The sequence below is a fragment of the Vombatus ursinus genome, unplaced genomic scaffold (genome assembly GCF_900497805.2).
Source record: "Vombatus ursinus unplaced genomic scaffold, bare-nosed wombat genome assembly UNPS02000577.1, whole genome shotgun sequence".
Classification (NCBI taxonomy): Eukaryota; Metazoa; Chordata; class Mammalia; order Diprotodontia; family Vombatidae; genus Vombatus; species Vombatus ursinus.
This window is the reverse complement of record NW_020940355.1, coordinates 224,509-244,169: the sequence shown is the minus strand read 5'-3', so window position 1 is coordinate 244,169 and position 19,661 is coordinate 224,509. Positions and strand designations below refer to the sequence as shown.

The 19,661-nt window shown below is 39.5% G+C and overlaps 1 protein-coding gene across 3 annotated transcripts in view; it reads right to left on the bottom strand.

Annotated features, from left to right (window-relative positions):
- The window catches only part of GPLD1 (glycosylphosphatidylinositol specific phospholipase D1), a 63,172-nt gene that overhangs the window by 3,044 nt on the left and 40,467 nt on the right, over positions 1-19,661 (bottom strand). For all 3 annotated transcript variants that reach the window (XM_027873828.1, XM_027873904.1, XM_027873959.1), the window contains 11 exons: positions 19,434-19,620; positions 12,232-12,342; positions 11,156-11,230; positions 10,560-10,716; positions 9,929-10,070; positions 9,263-9,368; positions 9,083-9,176; positions 5,144-5,320; positions 3,602-3,762; positions 2,867-2,893; positions 2,692-2,742 (listed from right to left, as the gene is read on the bottom strand). In XM_027873828.1, coding sequence (XP_027729629.1) covers positions 2,692-2,742; positions 2,867-2,893; positions 3,602-3,762; positions 5,144-5,320; positions 9,083-9,176; positions 9,263-9,368; positions 9,929-10,070; positions 10,560-10,716; positions 11,156-11,230; positions 12,232-12,342; positions 19,434-19,620 — 1,288 coding nt within the window. The remainder of the gene's footprint in view (positions 1-2,691; positions 2,743-2,866; positions 2,894-3,601; positions 3,763-5,143; positions 5,321-9,082; positions 9,177-9,262; positions 9,369-9,928; positions 10,071-10,559; positions 10,717-11,155; positions 11,231-12,231; positions 12,343-19,433; positions 19,621-19,661) is intronic.

The window sequence follows — 19,661 nt, the reverse complement described above, 5'->3', positions numbered from 1 at the left end:
CCCATTTAGCTCTGGCCTGGTCATCCAAATGTACACAATTCATTTTAAATTCCCATTCCCATAAATTCCTTTGCCTGAATGACCCTTTACCTATCTGTTCCCTACTCTTCCTTCAAATCCTTCTGATCCTTCACAGTAAAGCTCAAAGACCATCTCATTCAAATACCTTCCCTAACTGCTCCAGCTCCTTCACTGGATGTCCCAAGCCCTGGCACCTGGTCCTGTCTTGTTCCTAAACTATTTTATAGTTGTTATTGTTTTGTCATTTCAGTTGTGTCTGACTCTTGCTGATCCCATTTGGGGTTTTCTTGGCAAAGATACTGGATTGGTTTGCCATTTCCTTCTGCAGCTCATTTTATAGATGAAGAAATGAAGGCAAACAGGGTTAAGTGACTTGCCCAGGGTCATGAAGCTAGTAAGTATCTGAGGCCATATTTGAACTCATGAAGATGAGTTTTCCTGACTCTAAGCCCAGTGCTCTATAGTTATATTAGTTAAAAGAATGCTAGAGCTAGAAGGAATCATAAAGATTATCTAGTTCCAACCCCTCATTTTATAGGTAGGAAAACTGAGGCACAGAGAGATAATGTGATTTGCCCAAGGTCAGAGAGCTTGGATTATCAAACCCAGGTCTTTGGATTCAAAGTCCAGTGTCTTTTCCACTACATCATACTTTGTTCTGATCTTATTAAACTACTAAATTCCTATAAGAGATTGTGCCATACAAACACATACCTTTAGTATATAATCACAGAACTTCAAAGTTGAAAAGGACCTTCTAGGGCAGTCCTGTGCACATAATAGGGTCTCTTTTTAAAAAATGAATGTAGTAGTAGTAGTGGTAGTAGTACTAGTAATAGTAGTAGTAGTAGCAGTAGTAGCAGTAGTAGTAGTAGTAGTAGCAAGAGTAGTAGTAGTAGTAGTAGTACCGCTGCTGCTGCTGCTGATAGTAGTAGTGGAAGTAGGAGTAGTAGTAGCTAGCATTTATATGGTGCTTTAAAGTTTGCAAAAGCACTTTACAAATATTATTTCAGGGGCAGCTAGGTGGTGCAGTAGATATAGCACTGGCTCTGGAGTCAGGAGGACCTGAGTTCAAATCCAGCCTCAGACACATAACATTCACTAGCTGTGTGACCCTAGGCAAGTCGCTTAACCCCAGTGGCCTTGCCAAAAAAAACAAACAACAAATATTATCTCATTTTATCCTCACAACATTCCTGGGAGATAGGTGTTATTATTACCCCTATTTTACAGATGAGAAAACTGAGGCAGGCAAATTGCGTGATTCACCCAGCTCATACAGTTAAGAAGTATCTGAGGCCAAATTTGAATTCAGGTCCCCTGACTGCAAGATTAATACTTTTGCCCAGTCTGCCACCTAGCTACTTATATAGTGGGAAATGCTCTGATCTTGAAGTAGAGACTTGTGTTCAGATGTCTAAAACTCACCAGCCCTGTGACTCTCCTCAAATAATGAAAATAATAGAGAATTTATTTGTAAGCATCATTCATTTTACACAACAAATGTGTTCCTGAAAACGTTTATGACTGTCAGAGTTCTGTAAAATTAAACCAAGTTTTTAATATATGAGAGGAACTGGCTAGTTTAAGAGGTCCTAGGTAAGAATTTTTGTAAATTATAGAATCCTTTTGTGTAATTAATCAGTTTAACTTAACTTTTTGTATGAATCTTTGGGGTAGTTGAAAGAACGCTCTTAGCTCTGCTACTTTCTGCCAACATTACCTTGTCTGACTTCCTAGTTTCCTCATCTGGAAAATGAGGGGTTTGAGCTAACTCACCTCCACAGTCCCTCTGAGCTCTAAATCCCATGGCTCAGATTTTTATGTATTAAATTCACAAACTAAAGAAGCACCTGAAATATCAGCCAGCCAGTAGAGGGCAACCTACCCTCACCTCCTTGAATTTGGAACCTAGCCAGCCACAGGATTTCATTGGCCCTGGACGACCTTGATGCACCTACTGTACCAAAAATGTTAGAATATGAAGTTAAGCATTCTTTGGCAGAAAAATTTGGGTACAAGAATTGCCCCTGATTTGTCTTAGCCCTGTGGCCGTAAAACAGGGCTGCCAACACAGTTTGCAGTTTGTTCCGAGGACTTCAGGCCAGCAAGTGTGATATAGAAGAAAAGAACGCTAGTTTCGGAGTCAGAGAACCTGAGTTCAAATCTTGCCACTGACACTGCCTGTGTGACCTTGGGCAAATAATTTGACCTCCCTGGGCCTCAGTTTCTCCCTCTGTGTACTGAAAGATGTTGTACTATATGACCCATAAGATACCTTTCAGTTCTTGAACTATGATCCTATGAATTTCCAAAAATAAGCCCTGTCAAGATACACAAAGGTATGCACGTAATAAATATTTGCCTTGCGTGAATGATTGATGTCATGGGCTTATACTGGAATGTAAGATCATTGCAAGTAGAGATTGTTTAATTCTTTGTATTTATTTCACTAGAACCTAGCATAGTGCCTGGCACACAGTAGGTACTTAATAAATACTTGTTGACCAATTGATTGGTAGGTCGAAAGACACTCTTCCCAAATATTAAGAATTAGTATTAAAGAAAAAAGAAAGCAGATACATACATATATATATATATGTATACACACACACACACACACACACACACACACGCTCACACACATGTATGTATATTTGTTGTCCCCACCTTTGTCTTTGACTTCACTGTGACCACAGAGCTCCCGAATCTTGAACCTTCCTATAAAACATATTTTGTCTGTTAATGGTATTTGTAAAAACCTGTCATGTTATAACAAATTCAAGTAGAAAAAAAAAGTGACAGTCTTCATTTCTCTCTCAAAAATGCTTCAAGAGATACTCACTTCAAGAGAAATCAGTACATGCTGGGCCTGAAAGAAAACAAAGGAGTAGGAGAGAGAGAGAGAGAGAGACATAATGTTATAGTCATTATAATACACATAGATAGGTTCAAAAGAACAAATTTTATGTGATGGCCAGACTATAAAAGCCCAGAAAATGGGAGGCAAAGGAACTCATCTGAAAGAAGGGAATAGACTGGATTCAAGGGAAAACTGATGGATTCAAAGTCTGAGGACGTGGTTCAGATCCTGCCCCAACCACTCACTACTTGTGTGACAGGAAAGTCACTACATCTTTCTGAGCCTCAGTTTTCTCATTTGTAAAATGAGAGAATTGGACTATAAGGACCCTGCCAGCTCTAAATCCTTGATGATAAAACTGGGAGGAAGGATCTTTATGGATTTGACCTTCAAAGTGTTCAGTCTCTTGCCTTTGACCTTGGGATCTTATTAGACTTGTGACTGAAATGCTAAGACACTTTATGATAGCCCCCAGACCAATGTGCTGCATGTACCCCCGTACACATTATGCATGTTTGTTAAATGTTTCTCCAGGTAGGGAAGACAAATAGCACAGACATCAAAGGCCCTGAAGTCATTAAGCACTAGGAATGCATTAATTTAGTTCTTCATGAAGTGTTTTAACATCAAGATTTCACTATGCTAACAAGGACTCAGTAGCTAGCTGCCCTTCACCCAAGTGGCAGGATTTTGTGAGAGAACACTTACATAACTTACCTTTTCTTCAGGACATGGAGAGATCCAGGATTTGCATTTATTTGTGGCATCACCAAGGGGAACATTCTTGCCATTGTAGATGTAAATACGGCCATCCTCCCCACCAAGCAGCCCACCTGTGAAGTCCCCTGTCCTCAGAGGGGCTGATATGATGATCTCATCTGTAAGCATTAAGCACAAAGCACAAAGCTCAATGAATTGATAAACATTTGTTAATCAATGATAAACAATTTGTTAATTTGTGAACTATGTGCCGGGTACTATGCTAAGTGCTAGGGATATAAAAAGAAGCAAAAGACAGCCCCTACCCTCAAGTACCTCACAATTTAATGGAGGAAACAACATACAAACACATATATACAAATCAAGCTCTACAGTGCATACATAGGAAACCATTAACAGAGAGAAGGTAGTAGAATTAAGAGAGACTGGGGAAGACTTCCTGTAGAAGGTGGGATTTTAGTTGAGACTTAAAGGAAGTCAGGGAGGTCAATAGAGCAGGGAGAGTGTTCCAGACATGAGAGACAGTCAGAAGTCAGGGGCAGCTAGGTACTGCAGTGCATAGAGCTCCAGCCTTCGAGTCAGGAGGACCTGAATTTAAATCCAGCCTCAGACACTTGACACTCACTACCTGTGTGACCCTGGGCAAGTCACTTAACCATCCCGATTGCCTCACCAAAAAGCAAAAAAAAAAAAAAAAATTCCCACAGTCAAGAGATGGTGGATAAATGGTGTGGGGAGAGATTTGAGACAAGGCAACCCACCAGCAGGCTACTGCAATACCACTTCAGTGGATAAATGGAGGATAAATGGAGTGGGGAGAGACCTGAGACAAGGCAACCCACCAGCAGGCTACTGCAATACAGACATGAAGTGATGAGGGCCCTCACCAGATTGGTGGCAGTGTCAGAGGAGAGGCTGGGGAGAATGGGAGAAATTGCAAAGATGAAATTGAGAGGCTTTGGGAACAGATTAGATATGGTGGTGGTGGTGGTGGGAGATAGTAAGGGCCTGAGAGAAGGTGAGGAGGGAAGGGAAAGGGAGGGTTGAAGGAAAGATAATCATGTTCTGTTTTGGATCCTCACAATAATCATAATTTCCTTATCCCAACACACTCCTTACCCTGCCTTGAAATTGTCTACTCCAATCTTAGCCTGTCTAAGACAGATGTTCTTTTTCTGTTTCATTATTCATCATCAGTTAATAGGGTGGAGAATTTGAACATAGCCACAAGGAGGATAAGTCATTCTTGTTACACAATTCGGTTTGGGCCCAATTAGGCTCAGAATTATTATCATAAAGTCCTTAGCATTATTGAGCTGCCAATTAATGACCTAGGTGACCTTGGGCAAATCATGCTGTCTCTGGGCCCGAGTTTCCTCCTTTACAAAATGATAGGGTTGAACTCAATGATGCCAATTCTAATTAAGCTGCCCGAGCTCAGGTGGTACAACTGGGAGAGTGGGGGAGTCTCTACTGGGGAATTGCTCCATTGAGTAAAGGAATCTGACTCCTTGGCTGAAGTTCATGTCACCTTCTTACCTAATCCATCATTGTCCAGGTCCCTTAAGTGTACTATCCCTCCAAAGCGGGAGAAACGCCTATCCCCACTGAAGGTGCCAAGCAACAAGGGCCCTGTCTCGGCTGTCAAGTCATATATCCGAGTGCTGCCCCCCTGGTGCAGGGTCATGGATAAGAATGCCATTTTAGACATGTCATCTGAAACAAAAAAAATGGAGCAACTTACAAAGTATCAGAGGGTTAGATTTAAGATGTCACATATTATGAAACTAAACTAAGCAGAGAATTTTAAATTTGGGAGGGATCTTAATGGACCATCTAGTCTAATCTGCCACCCAATGCAAAAATCCCTCCTACAATATCCCTTACAGATGCTTCTTGAATACCTCAAGTGGCAGGGAACTCACTACTTTATGATACAGCCAATCTACTGTTAGAAAGTTCGAGTTTTTAGAAAATACTAAACTGCTTTGCTACAAGATACATGGGGGAAAAGGGGACAGGGCAGTAACATGATCAGATCTTCAATCACTTTAGTGGCTAAATGGAGGATAGACTGGAGTAGGGAGAAATTTGAGACAAGACAACAGAATGTCTATTCCCAATCATTTGACAGTCAAACTTTCTGCCACCTCAATGATCCAAAATGGCATAAATCCAAGAAGTGAATAAAGAAGACCTTTGAGTGACAAGAAAAAACAGTTGTCATTTAAATGCAGATTAATTCAAATTTATTTTGCTCAAACATTTTTCTGCTACCATTAAGATCAGTACTACTATAGCAATACCCTAGAATATTGCAAAACTAGGGTTAGGCATGCTGGTTTCCTGGTTTCTTAGGCAAAGATCAGAATTGCCTTCAAGCCCTTACGCCAGAGCTACTGACTTAGTATTGTGTATAGAATTAATGTGACTTACTCACCAAACTTGATTATATGATTTTCTTGGGCAGCCTTCAATTCTGCCTCAGCTTATAGCAGACTGCCAATTAGAAACTTGGGTTGAATACAAGCCCCATAAAAGCAGCAAGACATGATTATTAACAAAAAAAAGGAAGAACAAAAAAATACTAACAAGAAAAGCACAGCAACCTGGGTCCACTTAGCATACGAGCAAATAACCTCAGACGAGCACACAGAAGGGATCATTCTTGTATGGTTTAATACAGTAATGGATGTGGAGAAAGATAATATTTGGTGTACTCTGTTTACTAAAGCAGGAAAGTATGTAGAAATATTAACTATGAAAGGTAGTTAAAATTATTTTTTAAAAGTGTCAGCACCTTAAGGGAGAGAGTTCAATTATCTGAAAATTGCACTCATTTGGAACACCTCATTCTCCTATGTCAACAAATAAATATGGCTTTATTACGCACAGGGGGCCGCCAGGTGGTGTAGTGGATAGATTACCCGCTGGGCCTACAGTCAGGAAGACTCATCTTTTTGAGTTCAAATCTGGCCTCAGACACTTACTAACTGTGTGATCCTGGGCAAGTCACTTAACCTTACTTGTCTCAGATTCCTTATTTGGAAAAATAAGCTGGCAATCACTATAGTATCATTGCTAAGAAAACCCTAAACATTCTCCTGTTTTGTTTTGTTTCCTCTTTCTGGTGGTTCCTCCTATTGGTTCTAATTCTTCCTTACAACATGACTAATGTGAAAATATGTTTACTAGGAATGTTTATGTAGAGCCTATATCAGATTGTGCGCTGTCTTGGGGAGGAAGGGGGGAGGGAGAGGGAGAAAAATTTTAAATTCAAAAGCTTATGGAAGTGATTGTTGATAAATAAAAATAAATTAATAAAAATAATTTGAAGAAATAAAATATTTTAAATGAAAAATCCTAAACGGGGTCACAAAGAGTTAAACACAAGTACAGTTACTCTACACGCTAGGGGACATTTCTTAGAGTCAGAGTTTAACATTTCTATAAATGTGATTTTAATAATTTCAGAATAATCCTATTCAAGTGGAATTTTTTATCATCAAAGTAGTAAATCACATTAATTGATAACACCAACATCCTCACAAGGTAGTTACATTTTTGAAGAATGTGGCATCCTCTTTATCAACAAAAGCTTGATTTACATTGGCCCTAAAACCAGAGATGAATCTTAGAGGGAATAATGACATTGGGATCCCAAGATTTCAAGCTGGAAAGGACCTTAGAAGTCATCTTCTACTCTAACCTTCTCATTTTACAGATGAAGAACATGAGGCCCAGGGAAATTAAATTATTTACCTAAGGTTAGACAGTAGAAAGTGGCAGAACCAGGATTCAAACACTGGCATTTTGACTCCAAATCCAGTGTTCTTTTTTTCTTATTTATATCATTAATACTCAGTGCATTTATTATTAGATCAATTTAAACAATCAGAGAATCCCAGCAGTAGAAGACCTTAGTGATCAACTAGTTCATTCTCCCCTCCCCATCCTTTCCTCCTCATTTTCCCCTTCCCAACTCTGCCCTCCCCTCCCCTCCAGTGTTCTTTCCAATACATATATGCATGCCTCTTCTGACTACCAATTTAAGCCTAGGACAGTAATTTTCATAGTAAAATAGCACTGGATTCATGATCAGGATTGACATGGGCTCAGATTCCTGCTTTGACATTTATTAGCAATATGATCATGGATTCTCTGAGACTTAGACTTCTCATCTGTAAAATGGGAAACTACTCACCTCACAAGATTAAGGAAATAAGGAAAATACTTTGCAAACCTGACAGTACTATAGAGAAGTGGACTATAATTATTATTATTATTATTATTGTAGCAGCCAAGGAAGTTATGGATGGCTCAAATTTCTAAAAACAAAATGAACTCAAATCTACTTTAATTTTTAAAATAAATTTAATGAAACTATATTATATAAACTTATTAAACCACATAGTACTTAAAGGTATGTGTTTGGGGGAAGAAGTGAATTACAAAATAAAGTAATAATAGGGTGTGGAAATTTAAAAAAAAAAAGGTTAGAAATCACTGCTTTTGACTCTGAAAAGGAGAGAACTCCAGTATAGCCAATATGTGGCAATGTAAGTACTAGAAGCTATATTCATTAAGATTTTTTTTTAATGGTATAATTCTATGTTCTCTGATGCCGAGTGACACAAGCAGAACTAGGAGAACATTGTACACAGTAACAGCAATATCACGTGATGACCAGCTTTGATAGACTTAGCTCTTCTCAGCAATGCAAGGATCTAAGACAACTCCAAGACTAAAAATGGAAAATGCTGTCTACATCCAGAGAAAGAACTATGGAGTCTGAATGCAGATTGACGCATATTATTTTTTCTTTTTTGTTTTGTTTTTTTTCTTTCTCGTGGTTTTTCCCTTTTGTTCTGATTCTTCTTTCACAACATGACTAATGTGGAAATATGTTTAATATGATTGTACATGTATAGCCTATATCAGATTGCATGCTGTCTTGGAGGAGGGGAAGGGAGGGAGGGAGAAAAGAAGTTGGAACTCAGGATCTTGTAAAAGTGAATGTTGAAAACTATCTTTGCATGTAATTGGAAAAAATAAAATACTATTAAGTAGGAAAAGAGAAATACAAGACTTAAATAAGAAAAAAAATAATAATTCTATGTTCTGACTATTATAATCAGAAAAAAAAAGCCACTTATGACTCTTGTGGATTAATCTAGTCCAACCTCATTTGACAGATGAAGAACATGAGACCCAGGGAAATTAAATTATTTGCCTAAGGTTAGACAATAGAAAGTGGCAGAGCCAATGACTCTTGTGGATTAATCTTCCTTCTAAAAGGGAATGAAATAATTTGCCTGAGAAGCAAGCATAGTGCTCAGAATCTGCTAACAAGGTCCTCCACTCTGAGAGAATACCCTGTCCTTCACGAATGCTGAGTTTTAAAAAATTTAGTTCTGTTGGTCCGAAGGGCCATCTCACTAATAGGAAGCAGTAAATATTAAGTGATGCTTGACATACCACGTGTTGGAGCACCAACCAGCAGCACTTGTCTTGGGGCTCCATTGACTTCCACAACACCACTTGATAGTGAGGTGCCTAGTTTTTCCATTGCCTGAAAAAATGTAATATTATCAATACTAAATGGTTCTGCATTGACAGAGTGTGCTGTGGCAGTTCTCCTCAGAGGGAATCTCCTACCTTGTCTCCAGAAATCATAAACCAACTTTGTTTACTTGGTGGGTAATAGCCGTAGACCTTTCCAATGCTCTGTTTCTCATCACGGATGTAGAACACATTACCTAACCTGGAACAAATCACACTGTTTTCAGCAACCCAACCATCTCCAGCCAGAGGCATCTTTGGGGTAGCAGATTCAACAGGGGATTCAGTTAAGATTATTTCTGAACTGAATCATGAGAGGAAGAGAAGAAGGCTACACACATCTCACACACACACACACACACACACACACACACGCACACACACCCACACACACCCCTTAGTCCTCATAATCCTAATGGCCTGGGGACAGGAGGGTTGAAAAGCCGCACAGGTGTAACTGCCACAGCTGGGGTGTGAACTCGGGTCCTATGACTGACTATACAAGGTTCAGCGTCCTTTCTACTGCACCAAACCATTCCTTCTGCCAACAGGTAGAAAACCCTTCAAACTATACCCCCTAAAATGGTTTCTATTTTTAACAATCTATCAGATAAAGATTCTACAAGATCCCAGAATCCCTACTCCTTTTTAAAAGTACTAAGTTTACATACAGAAATTCTACATCTAGAGGGCTAAGAAGCAATGGTAAGTTTTATCATGTTACACTTGAGCTCAGTCTTACAATTCAAGATCAGAGCTTACCCACTCATATTCTTCCAGGTTGGACTCCCAACCAATAACAGGGTTGTGTTCTTTAGACTGAGACTGTGAATCGAATATCCAAACCAGGCATAGTCATCTTCCCCCTTTACCATCCAATTAGCCTCCTCAACATTCAGCTGATCTAGAAGACAAGAGCAGTCACCTTCACTAGGAGGCTGTGACGACCTGTAAGTTTGGAGGTTCTGAAGTCTGGCAGGTCTCAGAGTGTCTCTCTGTCAAAGGAGCCCATTTCTAGTAGAGCCCTTTTTCACTCTTCAAGTCAACCCTGGGTCAACAATGGCCCTCATGATTCGTACAAGGAATAAAATTTGTGGTCATGTTGCCAAGACTGAAGAACAAGTTGTAAAAATAATTGCTTTTCTAGACGTTTCATAGTATTTCATTTCCTAGCCTACTGAAGTCTTTGTTAGAAAGCTATTGCTGAATTCCCTTTTCATTTAAGTGCACAGGAAGAGAGTATGTTACAGTTCAGTTATAACAAGAAGCTAACATCTGTATCACCAGCTTAAGGCAATGATATGACTTCTTCACCAAGGGAGGAGTAAAAGGAATGAACAAGAATATGTAATCTACACACAGCAGACTGGGCGATCCCACCAGCAAGCATCACCTTTGACATTTTGGATGGGATCCGAATAGAATGCAGCCACAATTCCCCTCTGCTTCCCTCCACTGGGTGCATAGGGTGACCCAACCACCAGGTCAGGAGCACCATCCTCATTGATATCTGCTGCCAAGAGCGTCCAGCCAAGGTTACAGTATGTGTCCTGAAAGGAAAACAGCTTTTAACTCATACATGGAGATTTTTAGAGTCCACAGAGAGTTCTTAGCAATAGAAGGAGCTCCACAAGTCTGGCCATAGTGGCAAAACATACTTTAACAGGCCAAGTATCTGGGATTTCATCATCCCCTCTACACCTTAACAAATGATCTCAGTGAATTGCTATGACCAGGCAATTCATCACTCTGCACCCAAGTTGGTGTTGAGGCTCCTCAAATTTAACTAAGGTGATCTTTGAAAAGCAAACATATGGTCCACCAACTGGCCCATGTTTGAAGCCTTTTCAGTTAGTAGGTAGGACTGCCTGAGCTCTTGTTTCACTGACATAGCCCAAAATAACCCAGGTTCACCTGCATAACCCTAAGAGACATTGGTGGAAGCCCAGGTGCAGATGGCAAACATACATTAGGAGTAAGTGGGTATACCTGGCACGAAATGGTGACATTTGGTTGAGAAGATATTTTTCCTTTTCTGGAACCAAAAAAGATATACACTGCCCCCTAGAAAATGACCAAAAAATGTATCAGAAGCAGTATCATATAGACTTCAGACATAATGATAACTAGCATGTATATAGTGCCTTAAAGTTTGCAGAATGCTTTATACATGTTATCTCATTTGATAATAGCATTTGGCAAATGAATCTTGTATGTTTACATGTTATCTCCATAATGGAATGTGAGCTCCTTGAGGGCTGAAATTGTTCTTGCCTCTCTTTGTATTCATAGGCTTAACACAGTGCCTGACACATAGTAGGTGCTTAATAAATGTTGATGGATCGATTAAATGATATAAAAGAGTTTTGTGTATTTAATAATTTTGTGTTTTTCATAGAGCCAGGTCCCCTAGAGGATGCTGAATAACAATTACTGATGACTTTGAGAAAGATCTGGTTCTCACAGCAGCCTGGTTTCTTCTCTCACAAACTTAGAATTCTCTGATCATTTCCCCAAATTAGGGACATCAGTTCCCTTATGATAAAAAAGTAAAGTCAACAGGGAGAAAACTGCCTAAGCAACTCCTATAAGTCCTCAGGCTCAGCTTGGATCTCAGCACCTCCCTGGTACCCTTCCTGATGGTTCTGGCCATCCAGGATCTCTCTCCCACTGGAACTTGTAATGTATTGTTTGTACCATTCAGCCGATACTTCTCATATGTGCCTTGTGACATCTTGTTCCTGCCTTGGGAGTGAACTGCATCTGTCTTGCTCCTCTCCAACTGTCTTAGTTTCCCGACAAAACTACAGCTGCTTGGAGAGCTGGGACCATGTGTTATATGTTTCTTCCTTATCCCTAATGGTATTTAACATGGTAGGATAAAGACTAAATGAATGGCCATCATATAATATACTATGTGAACATCATAAACATCAGAATTTAAACTGATGATCCCTGGGCTTTTTAATGCTCTTCCTTCCCCTCAGAAATGAAGACAGGGGTTTGATGGGGAGGCGGGAAGAGAAAGGACAGAAAACAAGCCTCATAGGTCAAAGTAAGCTTACATTATAAGTGAGTTTCTCGGCTCCCACAGACGGAGCTCCCACTGCCAGGTCAGGCAGCCCATCCTGGTTGAAGTCCAACACTGCCACAGAAGAGCCAAAGCGACCTGAGGGCTGAAGGATGAAATATTATTTTCCATTTGCTAAGTCATAATCTTTCAAAGAAAAAAAGAAAGGCCTTGTGCTTTCTGTTGGTTTCCCAAGCGGCATTTCTGGAATGCCTCCTGCTCAGATGAAGGCACAGGATCCCCCGAAACAGAGCAGCAGTGAATAAAGACTTTCCTCGTGCTTCTTGGGTTTTTAGAACATAATGTGGCTCACGGTCTCAGAAGGAGCCACACACTGTGCTAGGGTAGCAAGCAGGCATCAGGTAGTTCATGAATATTTTTGTTTCATTTTGGGAGCTTTTGGGGTAGAGTGGAGGAGTTATTAAAGCTTTCTTCCCCAATTAAAGTAGCTCATTAAATCCCACAATTCGTATCAGAGATTTAGAGCTAGAAGCGACCTTAGAAGCCATCTATTCTATTCCTTCATCTTACAGATGAGAAAACTGAGGTCCAGGGAAATAAAGGGACTTGCCCAAGGGCACATAGGGAAGTAGTCAAGATACGATTTGAACTCAGGTCCTCAGACTCCAGAGCCAATGCTCTTTCATTTACTTTCAGCCTAAAGCCATAGAATCAGAGACTATTAAAGCTGGAATGGACCTCAGAGATCAATGTAGACATAGAATTTTTAAAAATTTAATTTTAATTCTTTTAATTAATGGAATTTAAATTCATTTAAATTATGGAACAAAACAAATATTTCCATAATTAAAAGATAATAATAAAAGATAATAAAAATGATGATTGCACATGAACTTGCAAATCTATTAGGTACAACTTACTATTCCTTTTAAATATATAATAAAGTTATCATGTAAATTTCTTTTTTTTCTTCCCTCCTTGTGTCCCATTGGACACAAATATATATGTAAAATTATTTCTATATATGCTTCTATTTATCAGTTCTTTCTCTGGATACAGATAGTGTCTTTATTCATATGTCCTTTACAGTTAATTGAGGTATTTATAATAGTCAAAATGAGTTATTTCTTCAAAGTCATTCTTAAAACAACATTGCTGTTACCGTATACAATGCTTTCTCGGTTCTGCTCATTTCCCTCTTCATTATTTCGTGCAAGTCTTTCCATGTTTTTTCTAAGATCACTGATCTCACTGCTTCTTACAGCACAGTAGCATTCTATCACAACCATATACCACAACTTGTTCAGTCATTCTCCAATTGATGGGCATCCCTGCAATTTCCAGTTCTTTGCTACCACAAAGAGAGCTGCTATAAACATTTTAGAACATATAGATTCTTTTCCTTTTTCCCTCATAATCTTTAGAAATAGACCTAGTAGTTGTATTGCTGGGTCAAAGGGTGTAGGAAGTTTAAAAACTGTTTAATACAGTTTAATAATAAATTCTAGGCATAGAATTTAGAGATAGAAGCAACCCTTGAGATAATCTACTCCAGGAGTTGGCAAATTACATAGCCCATGGGACTTCAACTACCACCTATTAGTCCCAACTAAGAATGGTTTTTACAATTTAAAATAAAATTTCATTATATTTTAAAATGTGAAGACCATTTAAAAAAAACAAAACAGGCTATGGGCTGGATTTGGTACTCCGTCAGTAGTATCAGCCAACCCTTTATCTAAATTACCTCATTTTACAAATGAGGAAATTGAGTCCCAAAGTAATGAAGTCCAAGGTCACACAGTTTGTGAGTGGCTTAACGGGATTCAAGCCTGGGGCTTCCTGTACCAAGCACGACCTTTTTTTCACTATGCCATACTGGCCTTCACTGTCTATAGGATGACACATTGTCTATAGCATAATCCCCTTACTTCTGTAAGCAGTTCTATTACTTATTAAGTAGCCTTCACTACAGCCTTGCATTTTTTACCCTTCCACCATTTTTGTAGGTGGGTACCTGATAAACAAGAGAATTTTCCTGGACCACTAGAAGACACAAGGCAAGCTAAAGACAGACAGAGTGGTGACCAATGTTCAGAGCTCTAAAAACTTGCTTCCCTGCCAGTCTTCAATATTTCAGTGGATCAATGCTCCCTCCAACCCCCAATCATAAGAATATCTTCTCATCCTATGTAACTTTTCTACATGTCCCCATCAGCCTTCTGTTCATTATATCATTAATAGGTGCCTTTTCAGACTCTTCCGAAAGTTAACTAAGTATCCCCAGAAGTATATGAATTCTAATCCTGGAATCATCATCATCATTATCATCATTTGTTAAAATGGAGCTTAGAGATCATCTAGGAATCATGGTACAGTTGAAAGAACATTGTAAGTCAGAAGACCTGAGCCCAAATCCCACCTTTGACACATACACATAAACTCCTTGGGTCTCAATTTGCTCACCTGTAAAATGATGGCCTCTGAAGTCCTTTCCAGACCTATGATCCTGTGAATGCCTTCATTTTACAGATAAGGACACAGAAGCTCAGAGGGTGGTAGAGATAATTAATGGCAAAGCTTCCAAGCCAATGCTCTTTCTATTAGACCATGCTGGTCTTCAAGAACACCATTTAATAAAAATTTTAGAACAACAATAACAACCACCATTCCATTAAAAGTGCTGCTTCTGTAGAGTTCCTCAGCCACTGGGGTGGGCAATTATTCCTATTCTCAAAGAACATACACTGTGAATGATTCTATTTTGTAAAACACTGTGACAAACAGATTGAGATGTTTCTGGAGAAGGTGAGCAATGAACAGCAAACAGGAGTGGGTGGAATTATTTGGAACCTTTTTTTCATGCTCTGTGGGGATTATAAAAAAGGATAAAAAAGCACGGGGCTTACAGTGAGAAAACCTGGCAGTGAATTCTAGCTAAGTCATTTCTAGTGTGAACTTAGGCAAATTAATTTCTTCTCTGGGCTTCAATTTCCTCATCTGTAAAGGAGGTTAAACTGGATGACCTCTCCAGTCTCTTCCAACTCCCATGATACTATGATGTGCTATTTACAGCACTGTGTTCATGGCTCTGCCCAAAACACAGAAACTGGCAAAATGAGCCTCCCTTTCTGTCCTGCACAACGGTGGAGTCTCGTCATTTAACTTTGCAAAGTTCACTCCTGTCTATTATTTCTTTTCATTCTCATAACAACTCTATAAAGTGTGTAGGTCAAACATTAGTGTTGTTCCCACTTTACAGATTAATACTGAAACACAAAAAGGTTAAGTGGTTTACCTGATACCATAAGGAGTTAATGGCAGAACCAAGGCAAGAACTTACCTGACTCAATACAATTTTCCATACCATAACGTACTTATAATTGTTGTCCAATAGGGAAAACTCAATAAATGTCATTAACTAACAGGTTGCCTTAAGTGACCTTGTATAAGTCAATTAACACTTGCCATTTTTCTGCAAATAAATTACCACTGTCCTTTCTTACAGGAGTTATAAGGGCCAGAGCCCTAACCAGCAAATCTGGGGCCGTAAGGCAAGTAACGTGAGATGTGTCCAAAACATACAGAAAACAAGTTGCCCTTTTAAATCAACTTTTAAAAATCAATTCAGTTAAATTAGAGGAACCCCAGGAAATTTGGAAGTCAATACTAGGGAGACTGCTGCCAGAGTAGGGAAAGAGTATAGCCAAGAGCAAACTTTTTGGTCTTAGGACACCTTAATATTCTTTTTTTTTTAATTTTTAATTTTTTTATTTTTAACATGTGTTTTTAAAACTTTGGGTTACAAATTTTCTCCCTTCCTCCCTCCCCACCTACCCTCATTGAAAAGGCAAGCATCTTGGTATAGGTTATAGATGTGTAGTCACGCAAAATACTTCCATAGTAGTCCTGTTGTGAAAAACTAAGTATATTTCCCTTCATCTTATCCTACCCCCCCATTTATTCTATTCTCTCTTTTGACCCTGTCCCTCCTCAGAAGTGTTTGCTTTTGATTATCCCCTCCCCCAATCTGCCCTCCCCTCTATCAACCCCCTGCTCTCTTGTCCCCTTCCCCCCTTATTTTCCTGTAGGGTAAAATAGATTTCCATACCCCATTGTGTATGTTATTCCCTCCTTAAGTCAAATCCTATGAGAATAAGATTCACTCACTATCTTTCACCTTCCCCCATTTCCCCTCCACTGTAAAAGCCTTTTCTTGTCTGTTTCATGTGAGATAATTTACCTCATTCTACTTCTCCCTTTCTCCTTCTCCCAGTATAATCCTCTCTCACTCCTTAATTTTATTTTCCAGATATCACCCCTTCATCTTCAACTCACCCTCTATCTATCTATCTATACATACATATTATTTTTTTCCCTCCCACTACCCTAATACTGACAAAGGACTCATGAGTTACAAATATCATCTTTCCCTGCAGGAATGTAAACAGTTCAACCTTAATAAGTCTCTTAAGATTTCTCTTTCCTGTTTACCTCTTCCATGTTTCATTTGAGTCTTGTATTTGAAGGTCAAATTTTTTATTTAGCTCTGGTCTTTTCCACAGGAATGCTTGAAAGTCCCCTAATTCATTGAATGACCATTTTTTACCTTGAAAGATTATACTCAGTTTTGCTGGGTAGGTGATTCTAGGTTGTGGTCCTAACTCCTTTGTCCTCTGGAATATCATACTCCATGCCCTCCGGACCCTTAATGTAGAAGCTGCCAAATCTTGTGTTATCCTGATTGTGTTTCCACAATACTTGAATTATTTCCTTCTGGTTGCTTGCAATATCTTCTCCTTGACCTGGGAATTCTGGAATTTGGCTACAATATTCCTAGAAGTTTTCCTTTGGGGATCTCTTTCAGGAGGTGATTGGTGGATTCTTTCAATTTCTATTTTGCCGGCAGTTTTCCTTGATAATTTCTTGAAAGATGATGTCTAGGCTCTTTTTTTGATCATGGCTTTCAGATAGTTCAATAATTTTTAAATTCTCTCTCCTGGATCTATTTTCTAGGTCAGTTGTTTTTCCAATGAGATATTTCATATTCTCTTCTATTTTTTCATTCCTTTGGATTAGTGTTACAGTGCTTTGATTTCTCAAATTGTCCCTAGTTTCCAATTTCTCCATTCTAATTTTTAAGGAAGTATTTTCTTCAGTAAGCTTTTGGACTTCCTTTTCCATTTAGCCAGTTTTGCTTTTTAGAGTATTCTTCTCCTCATTGGCTTTTTGGACCTCTTTTGCCATTTGGGTTAGGCTATTTTTTAAGGTGTTATTTTCTTCAGTATTTTTTTGGGTCTCCTTTAGCATCACTCTCACTTTTTCCTCTACTTTTCTTACTCGCTTCTCAAAATCCTTTTTGAGTTCTTCCATGACCTGGGACCAATTCATATTTTTTTTGGAGGCTTTGGATGTAGCTTTGGCTTCATTGTCTTCTTCTGGTTGTATGTTTTTATCTTCTTTGTCATCAAAGCAAGAAAATACAGTCTAACTCTTTTTGCACTGCTTGCTCATGATCTGAGTCAATTATTTGAGTTATAGACTCTTTGTTAAGATAGGAGTCTGTTTCAAGTGTGGAGAATGTACTGTCCCAAGCTTCAGGAGTTTTGTGCAGCTGTTTTCAGAGATACTTCTAGGGACCTATAAATTTTCAGTTTTTCCAAGGTGCTATTATCAAGGGCGAGTGTTTACTCCTTTCCTGGCCTGTGCTCTAGTCTATGAGCACTCTCTTCTGTCTTGGGACTGTGAGGAGGGTTTCCTCTCCACAGCCACTACAAACTCCACAACGCCAGAGCTCCTCCTTGCCCCAGGACTGTTACCCAGAACTGTGACCCAGATCCAAGCACGGGTAAAGCAAGAGAATCCTGCACCAGCAGAGAGATCCCTGCAATCCCCCTCTGATCAGCCACTCGATTCCCCCTCAGTCTGTGGGCTGGAAGCTCAGGAAGCAGCTGCCGCCCCAAGGAATGGAGCTGGGACCCCGCACTCCTCTCTCACCACCGTAGAAGCAGACTTTTCCCTGACCTTCTAAGTTGTCTTTGACCTTCGTGGGTTGAGAAGTCTGGAAACCACCACAGCTGCCCGCGATTCAGTCCTCTGAGGCCTGTTTCAGGTTCGCTGTGGCCTGCACGCCCAAGCCAAACTGCGTTCATCTCCCTGCCTGGTGCGATATACCTTTCTGATCAACCATCCAGGCTGTCTTTGGCTGGAAATTTGTTTCACTCTGTCTTTTTGTGGGTTCTGCTGCTTTAGAATTTGTTTAGAGCCATTTTTTATAGGTATTTGGAGGGATTTGGGGGAGAGCTCAAGCAAGTCACTGCTTTTACTCCACCATCTTGGCTCTGCCGACACCTTTATATTCTTAAAAATTAATTCAGAACCCCTCCCGAAAGAGATTTTATTTATGTGGATTATGTCTATCAATATTTACTGTATTGGAACACTAAAACATCTTGGTATTATAAAAGTAATTTTGGACCTTCTGCAAACTATCTGAAAGGGTTTCGGGGACCCAAAGTGGTCCTGGACAATACTTTGAGAATCACTGACCCAGAGTATGGCCATGTATAAGAAAGGAGAGGGCAAGAGCACACCATCTGTTAAATTTCCTACTTTAACCCAATATTCTTGCTAATGAGGTATTAAGCCCCTTGTTTCCACCTCTTGGATGAATAAAAATGTTATCTGCTCCTTCTAAACTTCATTACCCTGGGGAAAAGCTCTAGTTGCCTTACACTAGCTAGTGCCTTGACAAGAATTAAGACTTAAGCTGTTTTGGGGCAGCTGGGTGGCACAATGGATAGAGCTCTGGCCTTGGAATCAGAAGGACCTGGGTTCAAATCTAGCTTCAGACACTTGACATGTACTAGCTATGTGACCCTGGGCAAGTCACTTAACCCCGACTGCCCCACCAAAAAGCAAAAAAAAAAAAAAAGACTTAAGCTGTTTGGAGGTGGGCTTCTGGCAGAGTCTCCATTTTAGTTCTTCAATGAAGACATTTGTTTTAAAACTTTTTTTTTGCTTTTGCCATACTACCTCTTAAAACACAGTGATTTTTTTCATTACCTATATACATTGCACTCCATTTAAGCAATTAAGACATTTAAAGAATGCTGAGAAGTTTGCCAAAACTAGGATCACATGCTAACAGGATCATAGGCTTTAGGCAATGATTTATCATTCAACAAAGCACATGCAACATGTTTTTAAAGAAAAAATACTGAGTTAGAACCACACCTGAAAGCCCTCTAGAATTAGATGTGCTTCTTTGTCCAAATCCAAGTCTACAGGAGGCAAACCTATATCGTTGCTGTAGAGGAGATACACTCGTCCCACCTGAATGTGGCCTGATCTGCTATAACCTGGTGCTCCTACCACCAGATCCTCATGGCCATCCTGATTGAGGTCGACTGAAATCATTGACCTGTACATCAAAAGAGATTATCAGTTACATCACAGGAAATA